The sequence below is a fragment of the Hippichthys cyanospilos genome, chromosome 1 (assembly GCF_059441005.1).
Source record: "Hippichthys cyanospilos isolate Australia breed blue-spotted pipefish chromosome 1, RoL_Hcya_1.0, whole genome shotgun sequence".
In the NCBI taxonomy this organism is placed as follows: Eukaryota; Metazoa; Chordata; class Actinopteri; order Syngnathiformes; family Syngnathidae; genus Hippichthys; species Hippichthys cyanospilos.
This window is the reverse complement of record NC_142369.1, coordinates 29,010,997-29,029,175: the sequence shown is the minus strand read 5'-3', so window position 1 is coordinate 29,029,175 and position 18,179 is coordinate 29,010,997. Positions and strand designations below refer to the sequence as shown.

Genomic DNA, 18,179 nt, shown 5'->3' with positions numbered 1-18,179 from the left:
CACTTAAAGATGGATCACGTTTTACAATGTGTGCCAAAGAACAACAAAGAAGGTTTGGCTGCAGTCAGAAGGTTCGCAGGGTAGACCTGAGACAGACTCCCTTGGACGTTTGGATAAAGACAATGACTATATAAGAATGTTTTTTTAATGCCTGTACAGAGCATCAGCAGATGAGGCTGTTGCAGCAAGTGAGGGAAGAAAGAGAGAGCGGAGCGTTCACTTTATTGGTGTGTTAAATGGCACCACTGAGTCATTTGTCAGTCCGGTTGACATTAAGCACACGTCTGTGGTCCACCAGGCTGAATCGGGCCATGTCTAGACATAACCCACACTTCAATAAACAACAAGGAGTAACTCCACCAATATACTGTAATTGCATCTCATTTATTATTCATGTAATTATACAGACTATAAAGGATAAAAACAATACATTACGCAAATGTTGTTGTCTTACATACATACAGTGGGTTATCCCCGAAGACTCATGGATGTTCACAACAATGACCATTTTGGCATTGTACCTTCAAAATGTTTATTATGGGAAGATTACAACTGTGTCAAAGCACTGGAGGGCGTATACTCTTGATCTCACACTATTATGGTTTTTGTCATTATTGTCTTTGTGAATTTATCGTGAAAATTGTGTAAATTGAGGAATCAGTGGCTCAAAAGAAGCATGTAAATGTTATTTGGATATTGAGGCGATACTGTATCGTGCTAAATTCATGTAGCTAAATTCAAAATCGAGTTTCCGTATTTCACAGGAAAGCAAATCTTGGATGCTAGCGTATGCATAATGCTGTCCCCGGGCCTTTGTTTTAGTCATGGTTTCTTATCCTCACTGGATGCTAAAGCTCAGACTCTCACCCAAAATCTGTGTTTGCGATTCATTTCCTTTTTATGCGGTGAGTCCCTAAAAACATGCCAGAAAATAAAAAAACAAGTTTGGCCATTTTAGTAAAATTGTAAATTGTGCTTCATCTACACTACATGTTGTCCCAAACGCTTTACCAAGGCTCAATTTGGAAAAAAAAAAAAAAAAAAAAAGATAAATTTAACATATTGACATGAGAGGCAAACAGTAACCACAAAAGTGTTAATACATTGCTTACATTTCACTGACTAAATGCTGAAGTGTTTAATTGAATTTTCATTAGCTGGCTTAACATTCCCATACAAGTGTTGCTCTCAAAAACCCTGCTTGACACGACACTGTGCATCCTCCACATATGTCACACGTGTTGCCCTTTAAGCCGAGCATGAGTAACTGTGACAAGATGTTATATTTCATTCTCCAATCAAAAAAAAATTGGATTTGGCATTTGTTTTTAATGGCCTCTTTGCATCTCAGTTCAATTCACCACCAATACATGTACAGCCCAACTGGTTCTGACTCACAAACATACTCATACATGAACATTGTTTGTGTTATACTTACCCTTGTTCTTTCTCCAAAAATAAATGTGATTTTCCCTCACTTGACAATCCCAAATTCACTGCTGCCCAGACACTATTGTTCTTAGAAAGAACATCTTTGCCTCAACAATTGTTCCACAGCACAATAGTTGCTTTCAGTGAGCATATCACAGTTCACAGTTTAACATGTCTCCAATGGTATTTTGCAAAAACAAGTCCAAAAAACGATTGGAAATTGAAAGTTTAGGATTTAAAAAAAAAATAATTAACCACATGAGGGTTTAAAACCCACCAGATGTTTCATACCGTATGTGTGAAAGACACTCAGAGATCATCCTTCATGCAAGGACTCTGCGGGCAAGGAGATTCCCACGGGCACAACCTTGGATAACCTTCCTCTGAAAGTTATTATGTCAGAAAGTAAAACATTCTCTGACATAACAATGTGATTTAGAATACTAAAAAACGGAGCTCTCCATGAAAATGCTGCCTAGTATGCAGCACTAATATGAATTCAGTGTACCATATTTGGCCAGTCTAAAGCCTGTCGTCTAAACCTACGGTATTTTTTCTTTTGCTGTTTTCTGCTTAGGAGAATGAGCTTCAAGAACTTTTCCAGGAGAACGCACACTTAAGCCTCCAGTTTTTCAACGGCAGTCACAAATCATCTGAATATGAGAGGGTAAGAGGCGACTTCGAAGATGCACACTTGCTGTCATATCTGATTTGAACGGAGAATGTTTAACTTGCATGCATAAATATGAGTCTCCCCCTCCCAAAAAAGCCCAATAATAATCATGCAGCCATTTTAAACACTGCTAAATAACTGCAAGTCAGATTTGACCAAAAACAGCGGTTTTACATATGCAATATGTTATACTGCTTCAGGGGATTGTGAAAGCTTTTCACATCCGCTTTAATTTAAAAGAAATAAATAGAAATCTGCCTTGCTCAATGTAGATTTTGTTATAGGGTCTCCAAGCATAAGGGCCGGCGGGCACCGAGTGCAGCATAATAGTTTCTGTCCCATCCAGTGGATCCTCAGATTATATAACAACCATTCATCTCTCTTTTGTCAGCAAAAGTCAGCGACCAAATCAAGAAAAAAAAGCTCTGTCCGCAGGGACAGTAAGGCAATTACATGAACGAGTTTATTGGCATATAGTTGCTGTTGGGGTTGCGGAAAAATGAGATGCTGGTTACTGATGTCCTCGGGACTGTGGGTCAGCCCTTGAGGCAGCCATCTCTGAAATGTTATCGTTGTGGCTGATTATGAGAAAAGCACTTGGCGGGCCCTAATTACACACAAGTGGCGTGATTGCCATTACCTCTGAATGAAGCAAGACACCTAACAAAGAGCACCTCACCTGGGACTGATTACAACATGTCGGGAATTAAACTTCGCATATGAACTTGTTCGGTTCCCCCGTGACCCATTGGCGTATGATTGTCTCAGGTTGGTTGGGCCGCGAGTTGGTCAGACGGCTGTTGCACGTTGGCTTTTGTTTGCGATTTACTTTTCCATGAGGACTGAGGAATATTTACAATTTGAAGCAAACACTTGCCAATGGCTACTTTTACATGCGGTCGTAATCGGGTTCCTGTCGGATCACGTCAAAGTTTACGTTCAGAAATGTGATTTTTTTACATACGTATGGATAGTCATGATGTCATTTCCGCCTCTTATTTTCAAGTGTCAGTAACACATATGATATTGATGTTACCCACACACAAATAAAATAATGGTGTCCGTTCTTGCTCCTCCAAAAGTGTGACGCTTTTTTGCATCAGAGTTTCATTTGTTTACCCCATGACGCTGGACTCATTGAATTCATATTAGGCTCCTTAGCAAGTGGCAACATAAACCGGCGGCTGCTTATTCGCCGATCTCTCACATCTGAAAATAATCGACATCCCTCCGCAAATTTTAAGTACTTAAAAGACCACTTGCGTCGAGAGCATGCGCACAACAGAAACCAATGAGGTAACCCAAATGTGTTTACATGTTTGGGTCAGAAAAGGGGTGACTAAGAGGTCTCATTCAGCTTTCATGGGGGTTACTGACTGCATGTAAACACGGTCAGTTTTTCGTCTAGAGAAGCTGTGAGTTAGAAAGAACACTTTTTTATATTGTTATGTCTTGGATGGAATTCTTGGGCAAATGCAAACACATTTGTTATGCAGTTTTGTAATATTTGGAAGTTATTATCTATTCAAACACACAGACGCAGCGACAGCTATTTCATTCTGCATTAGTCAGTGAGTTCATCCCAAGACCAAAATAAAAATGATCCTCATGATTAACGCACTGATTTTTACCAGGGATAACAAACAGAACCGACAATAGCAGTGTAACCAAACCTTTGTTCTCGCTTTGTTTTGGGCGCACAGGTGACGTCTGAGTATGCCCTACTCAAAGATACGCTTGGTGCTGTGACGCAGGAGAGAGATTTAGCCCTGTGGGAGAGAAACCAGCTCCAAGGCAAACTGGAGAACCTAGAGCAGGTGCTCAAGGTGAGAAATGCTGCTCCATGGCCACGAGTATACAACATCATCTTCAGGTTCCCAATTCAAGCCAACCCTCGGTTCTGTCAGCACGACTGCTGAACGCGCTGAACTAGCTTCTTCTTGTTGTCTTCCGTTGGTGTAATGGCATAATAATAAGAAGAATAAGAATACTGGTCTAATGTCCCTGACATGTCTGTTGCCTCCTAGTGTCGTGCCGGAAGGTCTGACCAGGAGCGGTGAATGAGTAGAAGCTCAGAGTTTCTCCCTTCTTTTGCAATATTTCATTTGTTCCCTTTCTCCGCTCCCCACTTGCCTCTCCCTTGCTAGAGTTAAAAGGTATAGCAGCAATGTCGTTCCGGGAAAGAGTGCCGTTTAGTCCATTCCGAATGCTTCTTCGTCGGTGGGATGCTTACAGACATATGAATGCTCACCTGGCTATAAGATCACAATTGTGTGGAATGTGATTGATGCATGAGGCGGAGTGGAATAGCAGGACTGGGTCACCCCCCATGATGATAATGTCACCGACACGCATTATCCTTGAGCTTCTACTGGCACGCATGTGTCATTGGCTTCTTTCACTCTATAGTGTCACAAACGTTCACTCGATGGGGCATATGAATGGATGACAGCTATATTGAACTCCATGGAGTCCACTTATGAAAAATCACAGACGAAGAGGCGCACTTTGGAATTTGCTCACCCTTTTTATGTAACCAATCTCTGCAATGAAGATACCTGTACAAATTATACAGCCAGTAATGAGTCTTCTGACAGGCATTGTGTTACTTAAAGGGGGAAGCAAACTTGCCTTGATATGTATTGCTGTGTTTTTATCCTCATCCATACGTACCTCAGTGCAAATATTGATCTTATTACTGCTGCTGGTCACCTGGTATGAACTGTTGTCACATCATGGTTGCTGTAATAAAGAGTGTATATGCTGAGAGATGAGCTTTCTTGTTTAAAAGGTGTACCACGCCCTGAAATGATTGCTAGTGGGTCTTTAGGTCATTGCGGAAAGCTATGTAAAACTCAACATTTTTATTGTGTGAATGCTGAGAGGCAAGTAGTAATGGGACGAGGTCTCATACGATGAGCTCTCACGGGATTAGAACGCCACGAGAATTCTCGTCCACGCGCGCCATGAGATTTTTTTTTCTCCTGGCATTTGTTTTTGCCACGGGGTACACAAAGGAATGCGCTTGCCTGTAAATGCTTGCATAAAATGCCGTTAAACATGGTGAGAACTTCAAAACAAACTCTACCGTACCAAATAATATGACGACAAGATGGCCTTAGTAGATTTTTATTTTAAAATTGTTCCCGGGGTCATATCGAGGCGATGCCTAAATTGACTCACAGACCTAAGAATATTTTTCACCAAGCAATAAAAAGTAATTAATTTTTATACAAATACCAAAATGCTCAATAGCTGCAGATTTACAAAAGAAATTTAGGATGCTCTGACTACTTTCAAATCCCCTGTGTGGTAATATTTATACACCAATATTTTACCAAAGACAAATTTGTCTCCTTTTATGATTGCAAATGAATGCTAATTAAGTTTAAATTTGCACACTAGCTTGTCAATTTTGTGTCTTCTCTCTAAAAACCAAAAATATTGAGTGGAAAGAGCATTATTTTACCTTATATTGCAAATTTTGTAAAAATATCGTCTCGTCTGGTTCTCGTTGACACAATCTTGTGCGATATCTAGTCTTATGGAATTCATGTCTTGTCCCAATGCTGAAGGCGATTTACAATAATGCTACCCATCCATCCATACATACATACATCTATCCATCCATTCATCCATGTGGAGTAAACTCATTAGAATATGCCTGCAAAGACGTTCAAATATATTCACACACACACACACACACCTTCTTATCCAATGTTTTTTTTTTTTTTTTCTCATGACCATTCATGTTGTAGATTCTCACTGAAGGCATCAAAATTATGAATGAAGACGTGGAGTTGTGGACTTAACCAAAACAATGGTGACATCATTGAAAAGATGTTTTATATTCTAGTTTCCGCTAAATATCCACCCTTTGGTCTGCTTCCTGCTTCTCTTACTCTTGGAATTCTCTCTATGGAGTAGGCACCTGAAATGATTTTCGTGTCATTGATGTGCCTTATCAAGGTTAAAAATGACATTTCTTGCCTTATCAATGGGGCTGAGACAGTCACTTGTTTTGGTTAGAACTCAGGGTAATATTGAACACTGGCGTGGAGTGCGGGGTTGCGAGAAGGTGTACCCAGAAGGAAGCCAGGAGGGAGTAAACTCAAGAATGGAGGTTTAATGACAAAATAGGGCAGGAACAATCATAAACAAAAACCGGACAAAGTAGCAAACAAACCAGAACTAAAACATGCTCATGGAGAACTGCGATTGGGTGACTGAGGAATACGCGGGGTGATCGGAACAGCGGGGGGAGGAAACATCAATGAGGTAGGATGTGCAATGGCCCAACACTGGTGTGACAAAACAGGGGGTTTAAATACCCAAAGACTAATTAGGGAAAAGGCACAACAGCTGGATGGGAACACGAGGTAGGGGAACTGGATTGGCTGACATGCAAGGGGCAGGAACGCGCGCGCAACAGGTGGAGGATATCAGGCTAACGAGACAGGGAGGAGAGGCAGATGGGGAAACAAACATGAACTGAAAGGCAAAATATACCAAAAAGTCACAAACTAAACCCACAACAGAAAAAACCTAGCCAGAACGTGACAAACAATTGTTGAAAGTCATATTTTGGACAACTGTTTGATTTCATGTTATGGCAAGAACCAATCGGCTAACGAAAGAGCAATGGATGGCCATCATGACTGTTAAGAAATTAAATGAGAATGTATGGTTAAACCTTTACGCGAAATACTTCTGGGCTACATGCATGTGTTCCCATAACGCACAGGGTGTGGATGAGCATACCCCATAGTATTATGGGGAAATAAAAATCGTTTTTAGCATTTATCTCATACGTACGTTCAAGTGCGTTCAAATGTACTCGAAAAAAAAGGGTGCCATTACTTTGCATCAGAAAGACTACTCTGACATCATTCTTCCGCTTCTTTCACACGGATTTGCTACGCCGTGTTGTAACAACCCACATTATGGTTCTCGATGATCTTATTTTTGAGTTCTGCCTCGGATACAGCATCTCTCAGCATTCACACATATTTTCTGAAGAAACTGCATACAGTATATTGGTCCTTCAGTCAGGTCAGTCCACTGTACACTGTTAACCAGCTTGTACGTGCGTGATGCGAGCCAGCATGTAACACTTGGATTGAGTGGAATGCATAGCGAAGACCGGGGAAGCACTTTGCCTTGGCTCTTAGTACCACTAACATCAGCCGTCTTTATGCCCTCCCTATACAACCCGCCCCCACCCCGACCCCCTCCCCGGCTCTCCGACCTCTCATCCCCTGCGGACAGCATATGCGCGAGGCTGCGGAGCGGAGGCAGCAGCTTGAGTTGGAGCATGAGCAGGCCTTGGCGGTACTCAATGCAAAGCAGCAGGAGATTGACCTGCTTCAGAAGGTAAGAGAAGTCAGGTTGTTCAAAGGTAAAGGCTGCGGCGTTCCAGACAGCCCTCATTATTCGCCGAGCCAGCGTTAGCCATGAGGCGTTAGCCGTGAGGTTGGACGAGCTTTGCTGCTATCCAAGGCTGCGATGCGTTCAAAACAACGTGAAAGTCAACCGGAAGAGCTTTTTCGCCAGGGCATCTTTCCAACAATTTGTCATCCTTGGCACAACCGGAGCTGTCCACTGCGCCCCCCTCCCTCGGCTCTCTCTTCCCTACCTAATCCTATCCGTAACATTTCAGGGCCGCCGCTCTTGTCTGTCACAAACAAGCAAATCGTGCACTCCCACTGCAAAGTAGTTATGACACCTTTTCCAGGCCCGCTTATACAAAAGTGCTGGCCGGGGCCATTTTGCTACTTGGCCTTTCTTTTTGTGCACTGGAGCCGACTTTAATGTCAAAGCCAGTGGAGGAGAGGCTGACATTGTTGATAGTGTGAACGTGATAAGAATTGTCACCAGTTCTTTCTGTGTGCAACTCGGCGTCGCTGCTGTAGTGTTGCGCTGACTTCACAGTGGGCCACTTGCAGCCAGCGTTTTCTCTCATTAGCAGAAGCTCATTACTGCCTTATCTGCCTTCAGACGCTTTGCCTTCTCCGAAATTAATTGCCTGCAAAATAGATTGATGAAAGTGTGAAATCAACGGATGCTTTCATATTTTCTCTGAACAGATGTTCCCTGTGCTTAAAAGTAATAGTATCTCTTCTGACACCTTTTTAATCCTCTGATGGTTTGCAAATACCCGTAAAGTCGTCAACTTGATAATACAGCACAACGGGCTACACAATTCCAGTTTTTTTTTTTTTTTTAGCAATTATTTTTTTCTTGATAAATGACCTCCTGCATTGACAGTCAGTGTTTATTGATGAACACAACAGTTATTCGTTTTAAAAACACACTATAAATGTAAAAGTAAGATGCAATTAAATGACATCAAATTTATTTGTTACCGAATGGTAGCTCTTGTAATTGCTAATTATATTACATGGAACGCTCAGACAGGAGTCCGCCTTTTTCATCCGTACTCCTGATGGTGGTCAAAAACTAAAGCGATTTTTGCCGCATGGTCTAGCGGTGAAGTCAAAATAAACCAAATGTGTTGCTACAATGGCACAATGATGAGTCAAGCACAGCACAGGTGACTCTGATAAAACAGTCAACTAACTAAGAACAATTTGAGTTTGCATGTCATCATAATGATCAAGCAGCAACAGGGCAAAGGAAGATAATTGATGGTAACGCCGTATATAGTTGCGGGATCATTTTCAAGTGTAATGTAGTTTTTTTTCGCCATTGTTACTGATGCTGCAACGGATCACTCTCACTGCTTGGATTTACTTCAGGGATGCGCCAAAAGTTCCACCACCAAAAATATGGCCACAATTTGCCCCCAAATATATATTTTTTGTCTGAAAGACTTTTGTAACTGAGGAAGAACAGCCGATTTTGTGATAACACAAGCAGGTGCCGATAGTGGATTTTGTGATAACGCAAGCAGGTGCCGACGGCCCATTGAACTAAGCAAAGGCGGCGTCTGACACGGAGAATCGAACCCGCTAGTCTACTTCCCCGGCGGGGCGGCCGCGGGAGGAGAAGGCAGGCTGCCCACGAGGACTGCCTCTCCAGCAGTTGTGCTTGCGTGCACTTGTCACGGGAGAAACTTTAAAGCCCACACTCTGGCTAAGTTCACACTACATGTTAAATCACATCTTATTATCTAGTCGCTCACATTGAAAAAACAAATGCAACTTCTAATGTGAACAGAATGTAATGTAGTGAAGTGGCACGCATGCACACAAAACACACTTCTAAAGCGAGCGTGAATGGCTGTCTTTATACTGTACAGCAGACCCAGGCATTTCATCTCAGACTCTGAGTGGCCAGTGAAGGTTGCTTGGAAAAGAAAAAAAAAAAACAGGAAAACATTTTTTTGCAAAAATCTCTAACGCTTTGGCCACTGTCGACCATACTCTTTTGGGGTGCTTTGGTTTCTCGTCGAGGAGGGGCATCTTTGTTACTAGTACAGTGGTTAGCTTCTTCTCTAAGCCACTGTGTTTATGTGGCCCCGGAGTTTTGTTTTTGGCCCCAGGTTCGCTTAGTTACAGCCTTGCTGGTTCTTGTTTTCTATTTACCGGTACATTTGGGTATTCCGTTTCAGTATTTCTGTTTTTAGTTCACTTTCAATATAATGTATTCATATATATATATATATATATATATATATATATATATATATATATATATATATATATATATATATATATATATACAGTGGGCCCCCGGGTTACGAACTTAATCCGTTCAGCGGCTACGCTCGTATCTCGAATTGCTCGTATAGCGGGCAATCCAAACCCATGTTAATTCGTGAGTGCGTGCAACGCGCGCAGAAGCCTTAGGTAAAATCATCACGCTGTATACATAAATTAATATTAAGTGACATAATCTACTGTACAGTTACATTAAATAACAAATACACAGGATAAATGACTTTTACCTTTGGAAAGACGTGACTTGTGCTGAGATAAGCAGAGATGAGCAGAGATGAATGCTCTAAGTCAATACGGTAAATCAGATATGCTATTGGTCTTACAGTGTCAAAGTAACTTTTTCAGTCAGGGTTTTCTCTACTTCCTTCCATCCCAACCAGCTGTGCCATCAAGCTAGATAAGGCGTTCGGCCAATAGCATATCGGCACTTCTGTGATTGACGTGTGACACCGGCCAATAGCATCTCCGTGAGTGAGACCGGGTGACCTTAATCGACCAATAGCATATTGGCGTCTCCTTGACTGACTGATAATTATTTGCACTTTTTTTTTAAACGGTTGGAATGTATTGACATCTTATTGATTAAAACACATTTAAATCTGTGACGATTTTTTGTCCTGCAATCGGCACACTTAATTTCATGTGAACTGTTTTTCCCGACGTGAATTGAGCACGGTGGAAGCGGAGAGGTGGTTGTGTGTGTTGCATTTACTAGGCAGCACACACATGGCTTGTTCGAGCGTCAGTTCACCTTTGGTTACAACTCACAAAATTGCAACAATGACGCTGTCCCAATGCATATCGGGAGATCGCCGACTAACCTGACATGCAATCTTGTCTAGCAACCATTGTTTGGCGCTGTACCATCACCCATAATAGGGTGCAGAGATTAACCTCTTGAGTTAATACGGCAACGCATATAGGCTATTGGTCTTACAGTGTTACAGTAACTCTTTCAGTCATGGTGCAAATCACGGAGATACTAAAACATCATCCTCTTATTTCTTCCTTTACCGCTGCTAGTAATTTTAGAAGCTATGTCTAACAGATAAAGTTTGCAAAGTCTTCAAAACATTCCGTTTTTCACTCATTTTGTCTACTTCCTTCCATCCTGTCCCATCAAGCTAGATAAAGGCGTTCGGCCAATAGCATATCGGCATTTCTGTGATTGACGTGTGACGCCGGCCAATAGCATCTCCGTGAGTGAGACCGGGTGACCTTAATCGACCAATAGCATATTGGCGTCTCCTTGACTGACTGATAATTATTCGCACTTTTTTTTAAACGGTTGGAATGTATTGACAATTAATTAAAAAAAAAAACACACATTTAAACCAATGACAATTCTTTGTCCTGCAATCGGCACATTTAATTTCATGTCAGCTGTTTTTCCCTTTAGCTGTACAAACACTACACTTAAATGGTAATATATTTAGACACCGTGAGTGAGACAGTCAGTGTGAGATTGTAAGACCAATAGCGTTCACGTTACCGCCATAAGTATCTATTAATGATTGTAGATGACGCAACTGTTGAATATATTGACGCAGTTAGGCGAGAACATTTCTACATACTCAATGGCTGGTTTGACGGAATGCTCGCAAGACGAGAGGTTTGCTCGTAAGCGGAGGACAAAATTCTCCCTGATCCACGCTCGTAAGGCGGAATGTTCGCAAATCAGGATGCTCGTAAGCAGGGGGCTGTCTGTATATATATATATATATATATATATATATATATATATATATATATATATATATATATATATAAATATATAATGTCTTTTCGACATTCATTTTCCCGTGTTTAGATCCTGAGCGTTTCATATTGTTTATATTCATACAAAAAGTGCTCTAGTGTTTCTTTGTTTCCGTTACAGCCTATGCAGCCTCTCACATTTCCATAAATTCCATAAGGTTTTGTTTAAAACAACCTCACTTTCTCATTTTCCAACTATAACACATATCAGCGTCTGAAAACAATCCTATTTACTTATTCAAACAAAGGGTGGATTTAAAAATGTTTGTACTCCACAGATATTTCGCTCCTGGGGCAAAAATAATCGGCCGGTCCTGCTGTACAGTACGTGTTTGATATTGGGTGACATTGATTGGGAGTTGTCGTCTGCCTTTCGCCCGTTGTCATCTCCGGCAGGCTTCAGCTCTCCATGACCCTGAACACCATAAATGCTACAGAAAATTGGATGATGGAAGTTTATCAGTTCCATTTCACTTATTCATCTGTTGCGCAAGCCAATTCAGGTTTATGATCATTATTACAGTTTGAAAAGACACAGGCTGAGTTTCAAAACCTGCTTGTTTTTTGACCCTAGAAATTGACCTAGAACAAATTTAGCATTGCTGAATAGATAAAAAATAGAATTATTATACGTTATTCTTGGAATAGTCATGATGTTGACTTTGACTTTGCGAGTATGCCCGAGGAAAACATTTTTGGATTTGCATGCGTTGCCTGGAATTTTTATATGCATTTCTCGATTAATTATTTTCATGGAAAATATTCTTTATTTTGTGACTATTGTGGGGGGGGGGGGGGGGGGGGGGGGGGGGATTCCAAATATTTGCATGAGGAATCATGGTGCTGCAGCATGTAGCATCATGGATGCTACAGTTCTTACGAAGACAGTAAACACGTTTGACTGAATTTGCAGCCGTTTTACACCACAGCGCCAAAGAGTAGAGAACTAATTCCAAATCATGTTGAACGGATCTGAAACACTGCACCTGTGTTTTTCAGGCTCAGGTTGAGGCAAAAAAGGAACATGAGGGCGCTGTCCATCTTTTAGAGGTGAGATTCTGGACTGAGGGGGCGGGGCTTTTCGTAGCAAACAGTATGGATGACCGGACTTGCAAGTCAACATGTACTGTACAAACGCTTGTCGAAGTTGTGCTCATTAATTTACTCAAGTTCAGGTTAATAAAGTCATAAAGTCATTTTCTATTAATACACGCATGAGTGATTTCTTCTTTCTCTCCTTTTTTTTTTTTTTTTTTTTTACTGTGTGTGTGCGCTGATGCTTAGAACCACTTGGACAGCATGCAGGTATTTGATAATTGTTTTCATTGATGCACCGTATATTTTTACACCTTCTCCCGTGTTACCAGATGCACCTCAGTTCATTCAGTGCAAAGGGCTCAACATCCCAGATAGTCCTGAAAGTATCAGACCAGTAAAAAATAAACAACAACTATATAACCCAACCAGCATGGTTATATTCCAGAGGATTTTGGCATTGTGAGCTGGCCCTCCTTGGGCCTTGCCGCCCGCCCACCTCGCCTTCCCTCTCCCATCAAAGCACGCTTCTCTGAAATATGACTGACAGTATAAACAAGTCTTCGCTTTGCATTGATCACAGAGAAATATTCAGCCTTCCTTCTTTAATATTTGATGAAAAGATTTAACAAATGAAACTTTCATGGCATGCACAAAGTACAAAAAGATGACTGGCTGAGTCAGTGACCTCACATGCTGCCACATTAGGTACACCTGAACATTCTAATGAGATCCAATAGAAGAACATGGAAATTCGATATATTACTTTTTCTGGATAATGCTTTTGTTTAATGTGTTTGTGGATTCATGGAATTAACACATCTTTGTAGAATTTTGTTATTTTGTAATTTGATTCATTGGATCCTATCAGATTCTTATGGTGTATCTAATGATAGGCCTGTTCAAAGTAAAAGACTACGACTTAGTTATGCAATAGCGATGCAGATGATCAATTGCATTCATGTATTGTATAGTGCCTACACACTACAACTGTACAGAGCTGCATGTTGATGTGAAGTACTTATTTTTCCATTAAACAGTTACTGTATAACAGCATGAAACTACTGTGGGACTCTCACTGTATGATCAACAAAAAAAAATCCATAGTGGTTAAAGTGGCACTCACTACACCTCCGCCAGAGAAAGCGGGAAAAAGCTGTTGTGGAAGCAAGAAAATCAGGCTTCACAACATTGAACAATAGTTTTGTTTGCCTGTTTGTTGTTTTAAACAAAACAAAAAAAAGTCACTTTTTCCCCAGACTTGCATGTTTGACTGCATGTTTATTTCTTAACTACTGTAATGCGATTATCACCTTTTGTCTGTTAAAAATGTCCACATTGTTCACGTAAACAGCAGAGGTATCACACATTGTCTATGTACTTCACCTGTTGTGGCACAAAGTCTAAACACTGTGTCGCGCTCTCCAGCATGTGATCGTTTTGTGTGTGGCAACTTGAACAATTCTTAATTTTTTTTGCTGTGTTTCCAATCCAATGGCTCCCTCTGTCTTTTCCCAATCGCTTCGTTTGTGATTCGCACCCGGACCTCTTTGCCCCCGCTGCCATCAGGCCAAGGTGCGCGAGCTGGAAGAGAAATGTCGGAATCAGAGCGAGCAGTTCAACCTGCTGTCCAAAGAGCTGGAGAAGTTTCGTCTGCAGGCGGGGTTTGACATCCTCAGCACTGAACCCCTTACAGTGTGCGAATCTCCTACTTCTCCCAACAAATCTCTGTCCCAGCTCCTCAATGGATTGGCAGCCCCCATAGGCAAAGGTGAGGCTCAGATGGGATGATTATTATGATATTCAAGACAAAAATGATGTTTTCTCAAACAGGCGGACTAGAGAAGGCATGTTACCAGGTGTTTTTGAAGTATTCAAGACAAGGGTTTTTCTTTGCTCAAGGCATTCGTTCCGTGCAAATACATAAATGTCCCCTGGACATTTAAGTCAAACAAAACTTTGTATGAGCACTTGCATTAATGGTAAATGTTCATGTTTGTGGCATTGTGCCAAAGTGCATAAATACTCTTTGTAAGTGCACTAATTTATGCAGTTTTGATTAATATCATATGAAGATTAGTGTGAAGGTGTGGAAAGAAAACAAAATCATACTATACTCTTTAAAAAAAAAAAGGCATGTAAATGCCATACCATATTGGATTGATTGAATCAACTTCCTTTTTTTCCCGTGTTGATTTCCGCTCTGTGCTGCGAACGTGAGGCTTGATGGCATGCTTTATTTGATCGACAGGCAGCGAGACTCCGACAAGCAGATCTTTGATATCGGAGTTCATTCGTCCACTTCAGACCAGTGGAGACAAACCGGAGCTCCTCTCTGTCAAGCCTACCTTCCTTACTCGCAGTCGAGGCAGCAGCTCAGCAAGGACGCTTCTCTCTGAGGTTTTGACACTTGTCATTATACAGCTCCATGTTGAAAGTGAATGAAGGAAGGTGCGAGGGAACAATGATATTGGTTTAACAAGTTGGACATCCTTATGTATACGTTCATAGACAAACTGCCATTTCCAAATGCAGATCTAGCTTCTATTTGTTGGAAGTGCTCCTTATAATTAAGCTACCACTTACTTGTTTTATTACTTTATTACCCAGTGGATGATCTACATAATCAACTTGAGAATGTCTTTCAAAGAGTTGCATTTTTCTCCTACAGATGGACAAAGAGCTTGGTTCAACCACCAGGTCCAAACCAAGGTTCACAGGGAAGGTCCGTCTGTGTATCGCTCGCTACAGGTATGTTTAACAATAATGGTAATACATTATTCTGAGATTTTGAAGATAGCAACCTTGTCTAGAATGCCAATTGCACAGACAAGACAAATAAGCGTTGTCACAGAAAATGATATAAATGGCCGCCTGCCTGCCTTTGTATCGCATGTATACCATAAGGTAATATTGACATCTTCAAAGGGTTGTAATACATTTGTAGGGGAAGTGTAAAACGCATGTTCCAAATCAGCAGTTCTCTGCTTTGCTAAATGCAAAAGACTTGAATAAAACTCCCCTGCTGGTCCCGATTTCATACCCTCTTACAGACCATGCGAGAAATGTCAGATCATAGTTGAATGAAGCATGTTATATTGCGCAGGGGCCATAAACCATCAAATGCCGGGACAAACCGTTCTAGAACGCGCCAACTGTTGCCAGGAGAACCATGACAAAACATGGGACAAAACACACACTAAACACAACGTGATTTGTGTGTGTGTGTGTGTGTGTGTGTGGCGGGGTTGCTATCCAAGCCACTGTGGACCATTTCCAAGTATTGCTAGGCTTTATTATTTTAGGTCACATTTTTTCCATTGGTGCTATTTTACTAAGGTTACTAAGGTTCTCATCTAATCTGTGACTGCCTTGGCAAATTTTTGGACTGTTTAAAAATCTGGCCAGGCATCCATGGCAATCACAGACAGCCTGTCACATTGTCGAAAAAATTGTTTTCCATCTTCCATCCTCCACACATTGCCTTCTTTCACGTTTTTCCATGTGGGCCTGAAATGTGATTGTCATGGCTGCCAGGAACACATTGAAAGTCTAACATTGCTATCAAGTAGGGCTGAGTATTGGGTTTTAAAAGTGTATTGCGATATATCGCGATACAGCAAAGGGGTATTGCGATATGAATTGGCGGTGTTTGGTTAGAAAAAAGTAAATGAAAAATAATCCATTAAACTAAACTATTCGTATCCGTCGCCGTCAAATAGACATACGCGTGTTTCACCATTCGTATCCGTGTTTGAGTACGACCCTCGCGAGACACGCGTGTTTCACCATTCGTATGAGTACGACTCATGAATCTCTCCTTTGGATTCCTGAGTCTGATCCTTTGCATGGATGGAGCTGAGCCTTTGAGTTGAATATGCAAATTGAGATGACGTCACGCCAAGCTACCAGAAAAAGTCAGTCGCTCTGTGAGTCAGTCGCGCTGCGCATGCGTAGAACTGAAAAAAAAAAAAAAAAACGGCAGAATTGAATGTGAGCTGAACGCCAAACAGAAGCTTTCAATGGCTCATCAGGCTTTAATCTTAAGGATAACGTATGCACATTTTATTAATGCTCAAGTGACGCTTTTTGGGGGGCATTTGTGGCCATTTAGGGACAATTTTTTGGGGAGCATGTCGTAATTTCGGGAAGCTTCTAACAGCTAGAAGCAGAACTAAGCACTGCAGTTGATTTGGAAAAAGCCCTTAGACTTGGTCTTGATGAACACATGAACACTGAGGTGGAATCCTATTACGAAATCAAGATGAATTAATTCCGAATAAAGATTTTCTTATTATTTATTTACTTATTTATTGTTGTGGTTATGTGGCAGTTAATCACTTACCGATTTATAATTCATATTAATGATTTTCAAACAATATATGGATTTGGAGTCACAGGTAAAATATTTCACAAATAAATTGGACATTCTCATTGCAAACAATCAGCTGTTGATGTATGGAGTAAGATCGCTGTCAACAAGATGTATGCGTGTTGACTAATGCCGGCGCGACTGACTCGCAAGATCGACTGACTTTGCCTGGTAGCTTGGTGTGACGTCATCTCAATTTGCATAGTCAACTGAAACCCAAAAGGCTCAGATCCATCCATGCAAACGATCAGACTCACGAATCGAGAAGTCGTGTCTTGTGAGAGTCGTACTCACACGAATGGTGAAACACGCATGTCTTACGAGAGTCGTACTCAAACACGGATACGAATGGTGAGCAAATGGTGATGGTACGTCTTTTTGACAGCGATTTTACTCCATAAATATGTTCCCCGGCAGTTGGGAATACTCTATCAGAGGACACTCATGTGGCAAGAATACACAGGTAGCACTTTGCCACAAGTTCCAGCACAGGATACTGGTGACAGAGCTGCTCAACCGTAAATGAAACACATCAGTGACGTCACTTGCGTTGGTGATGAAAATATGACAAATACGGTCGCTTCTGTACATTTTTTTCCACTTCGTTTTAAGAAAATTACTTAGCATACGAAACAATACAAATCGAAATAAAACAAAACAAAAACTAAAATCTCAAAATTCCCATTTGAATTAAAAGCAACATGAGATTCTACCGCTCGTCAATATGGCTGCTCGGATATTATTGCACTTCTCGGAACACATTCAATAACTTACTGAGACAACTTGAACGAAGGAAACATTATCTTCGTATCAGAAATCGTATTGTTGTCCGTTCCGTGGCTGTAGACAGGTGATAGCCTACAGGTGAAGTACCTCTTCCAGGCCCTCACATGTTACATTTACAGCAATCTACTAGGCTCTCTCGACAACTTCCTCCCATGCCGCGCATGCACCTCCTCCACTCTCTCTCTCTCGCTCACTCGCTCGACCAATCTTTTGCTCTCCAGTCACACCATTCATGCAACACTATTGTACCATTTAATGGGGTTGTTTTTGTCATTCCGGAGCGGATTGATTTAAAAAAAAAAAAAAAGAAATATAAATAATAAATAAGGAGTTTTAAAACCAATACGCGATCTACTGGAAAATGAATGTCGCATTGCAATATGCGTATTGCGTCACTTCGTATTGCAATATATCAATCTATCAATATTATAGCCCAGCCCTA

At 41.2% G+C, this 18,179-nt stretch overlaps 1 protein-coding gene across 2 annotated transcripts in view; it reads left to right on the top strand.

Moving 5' to 3' along the window:
- rimbp2b (RIMS binding protein 2b) overlaps positions 1 to 18,179 on the top strand; it is a 91,909-nt gene that overhangs the window by 48,540 nt on the left and 25,190 nt on the right. The window contains exons 5-12 of one of the 2 annotated variants that reach the window (XM_088414707.1): positions 2,009 to 2,098; positions 3,808 to 3,930; positions 7,373 to 7,477; positions 12,544 to 12,594; positions 12,829 to 12,849; positions 14,149 to 14,350; positions 14,831 to 14,979; positions 15,251 to 15,330. In XM_088414707.1, coding sequence (XP_088270833.1) covers positions 2,009 to 2,098; positions 3,808 to 3,930; positions 7,373 to 7,477; positions 12,544 to 12,594; positions 12,829 to 12,849; positions 14,149 to 14,350; positions 14,831 to 14,979; positions 15,251 to 15,330 — 821 coding nt within the window. The remainder of the gene's footprint in view (positions 1 to 2,008; positions 2,099 to 3,807; positions 3,931 to 7,372; positions 7,478 to 12,543; positions 12,595 to 12,828; positions 12,850 to 14,148; positions 14,351 to 14,830; positions 14,980 to 15,250; positions 15,331 to 18,179) is intronic. The other variant, XM_088414798.1, reaches the window with a different exon arrangement.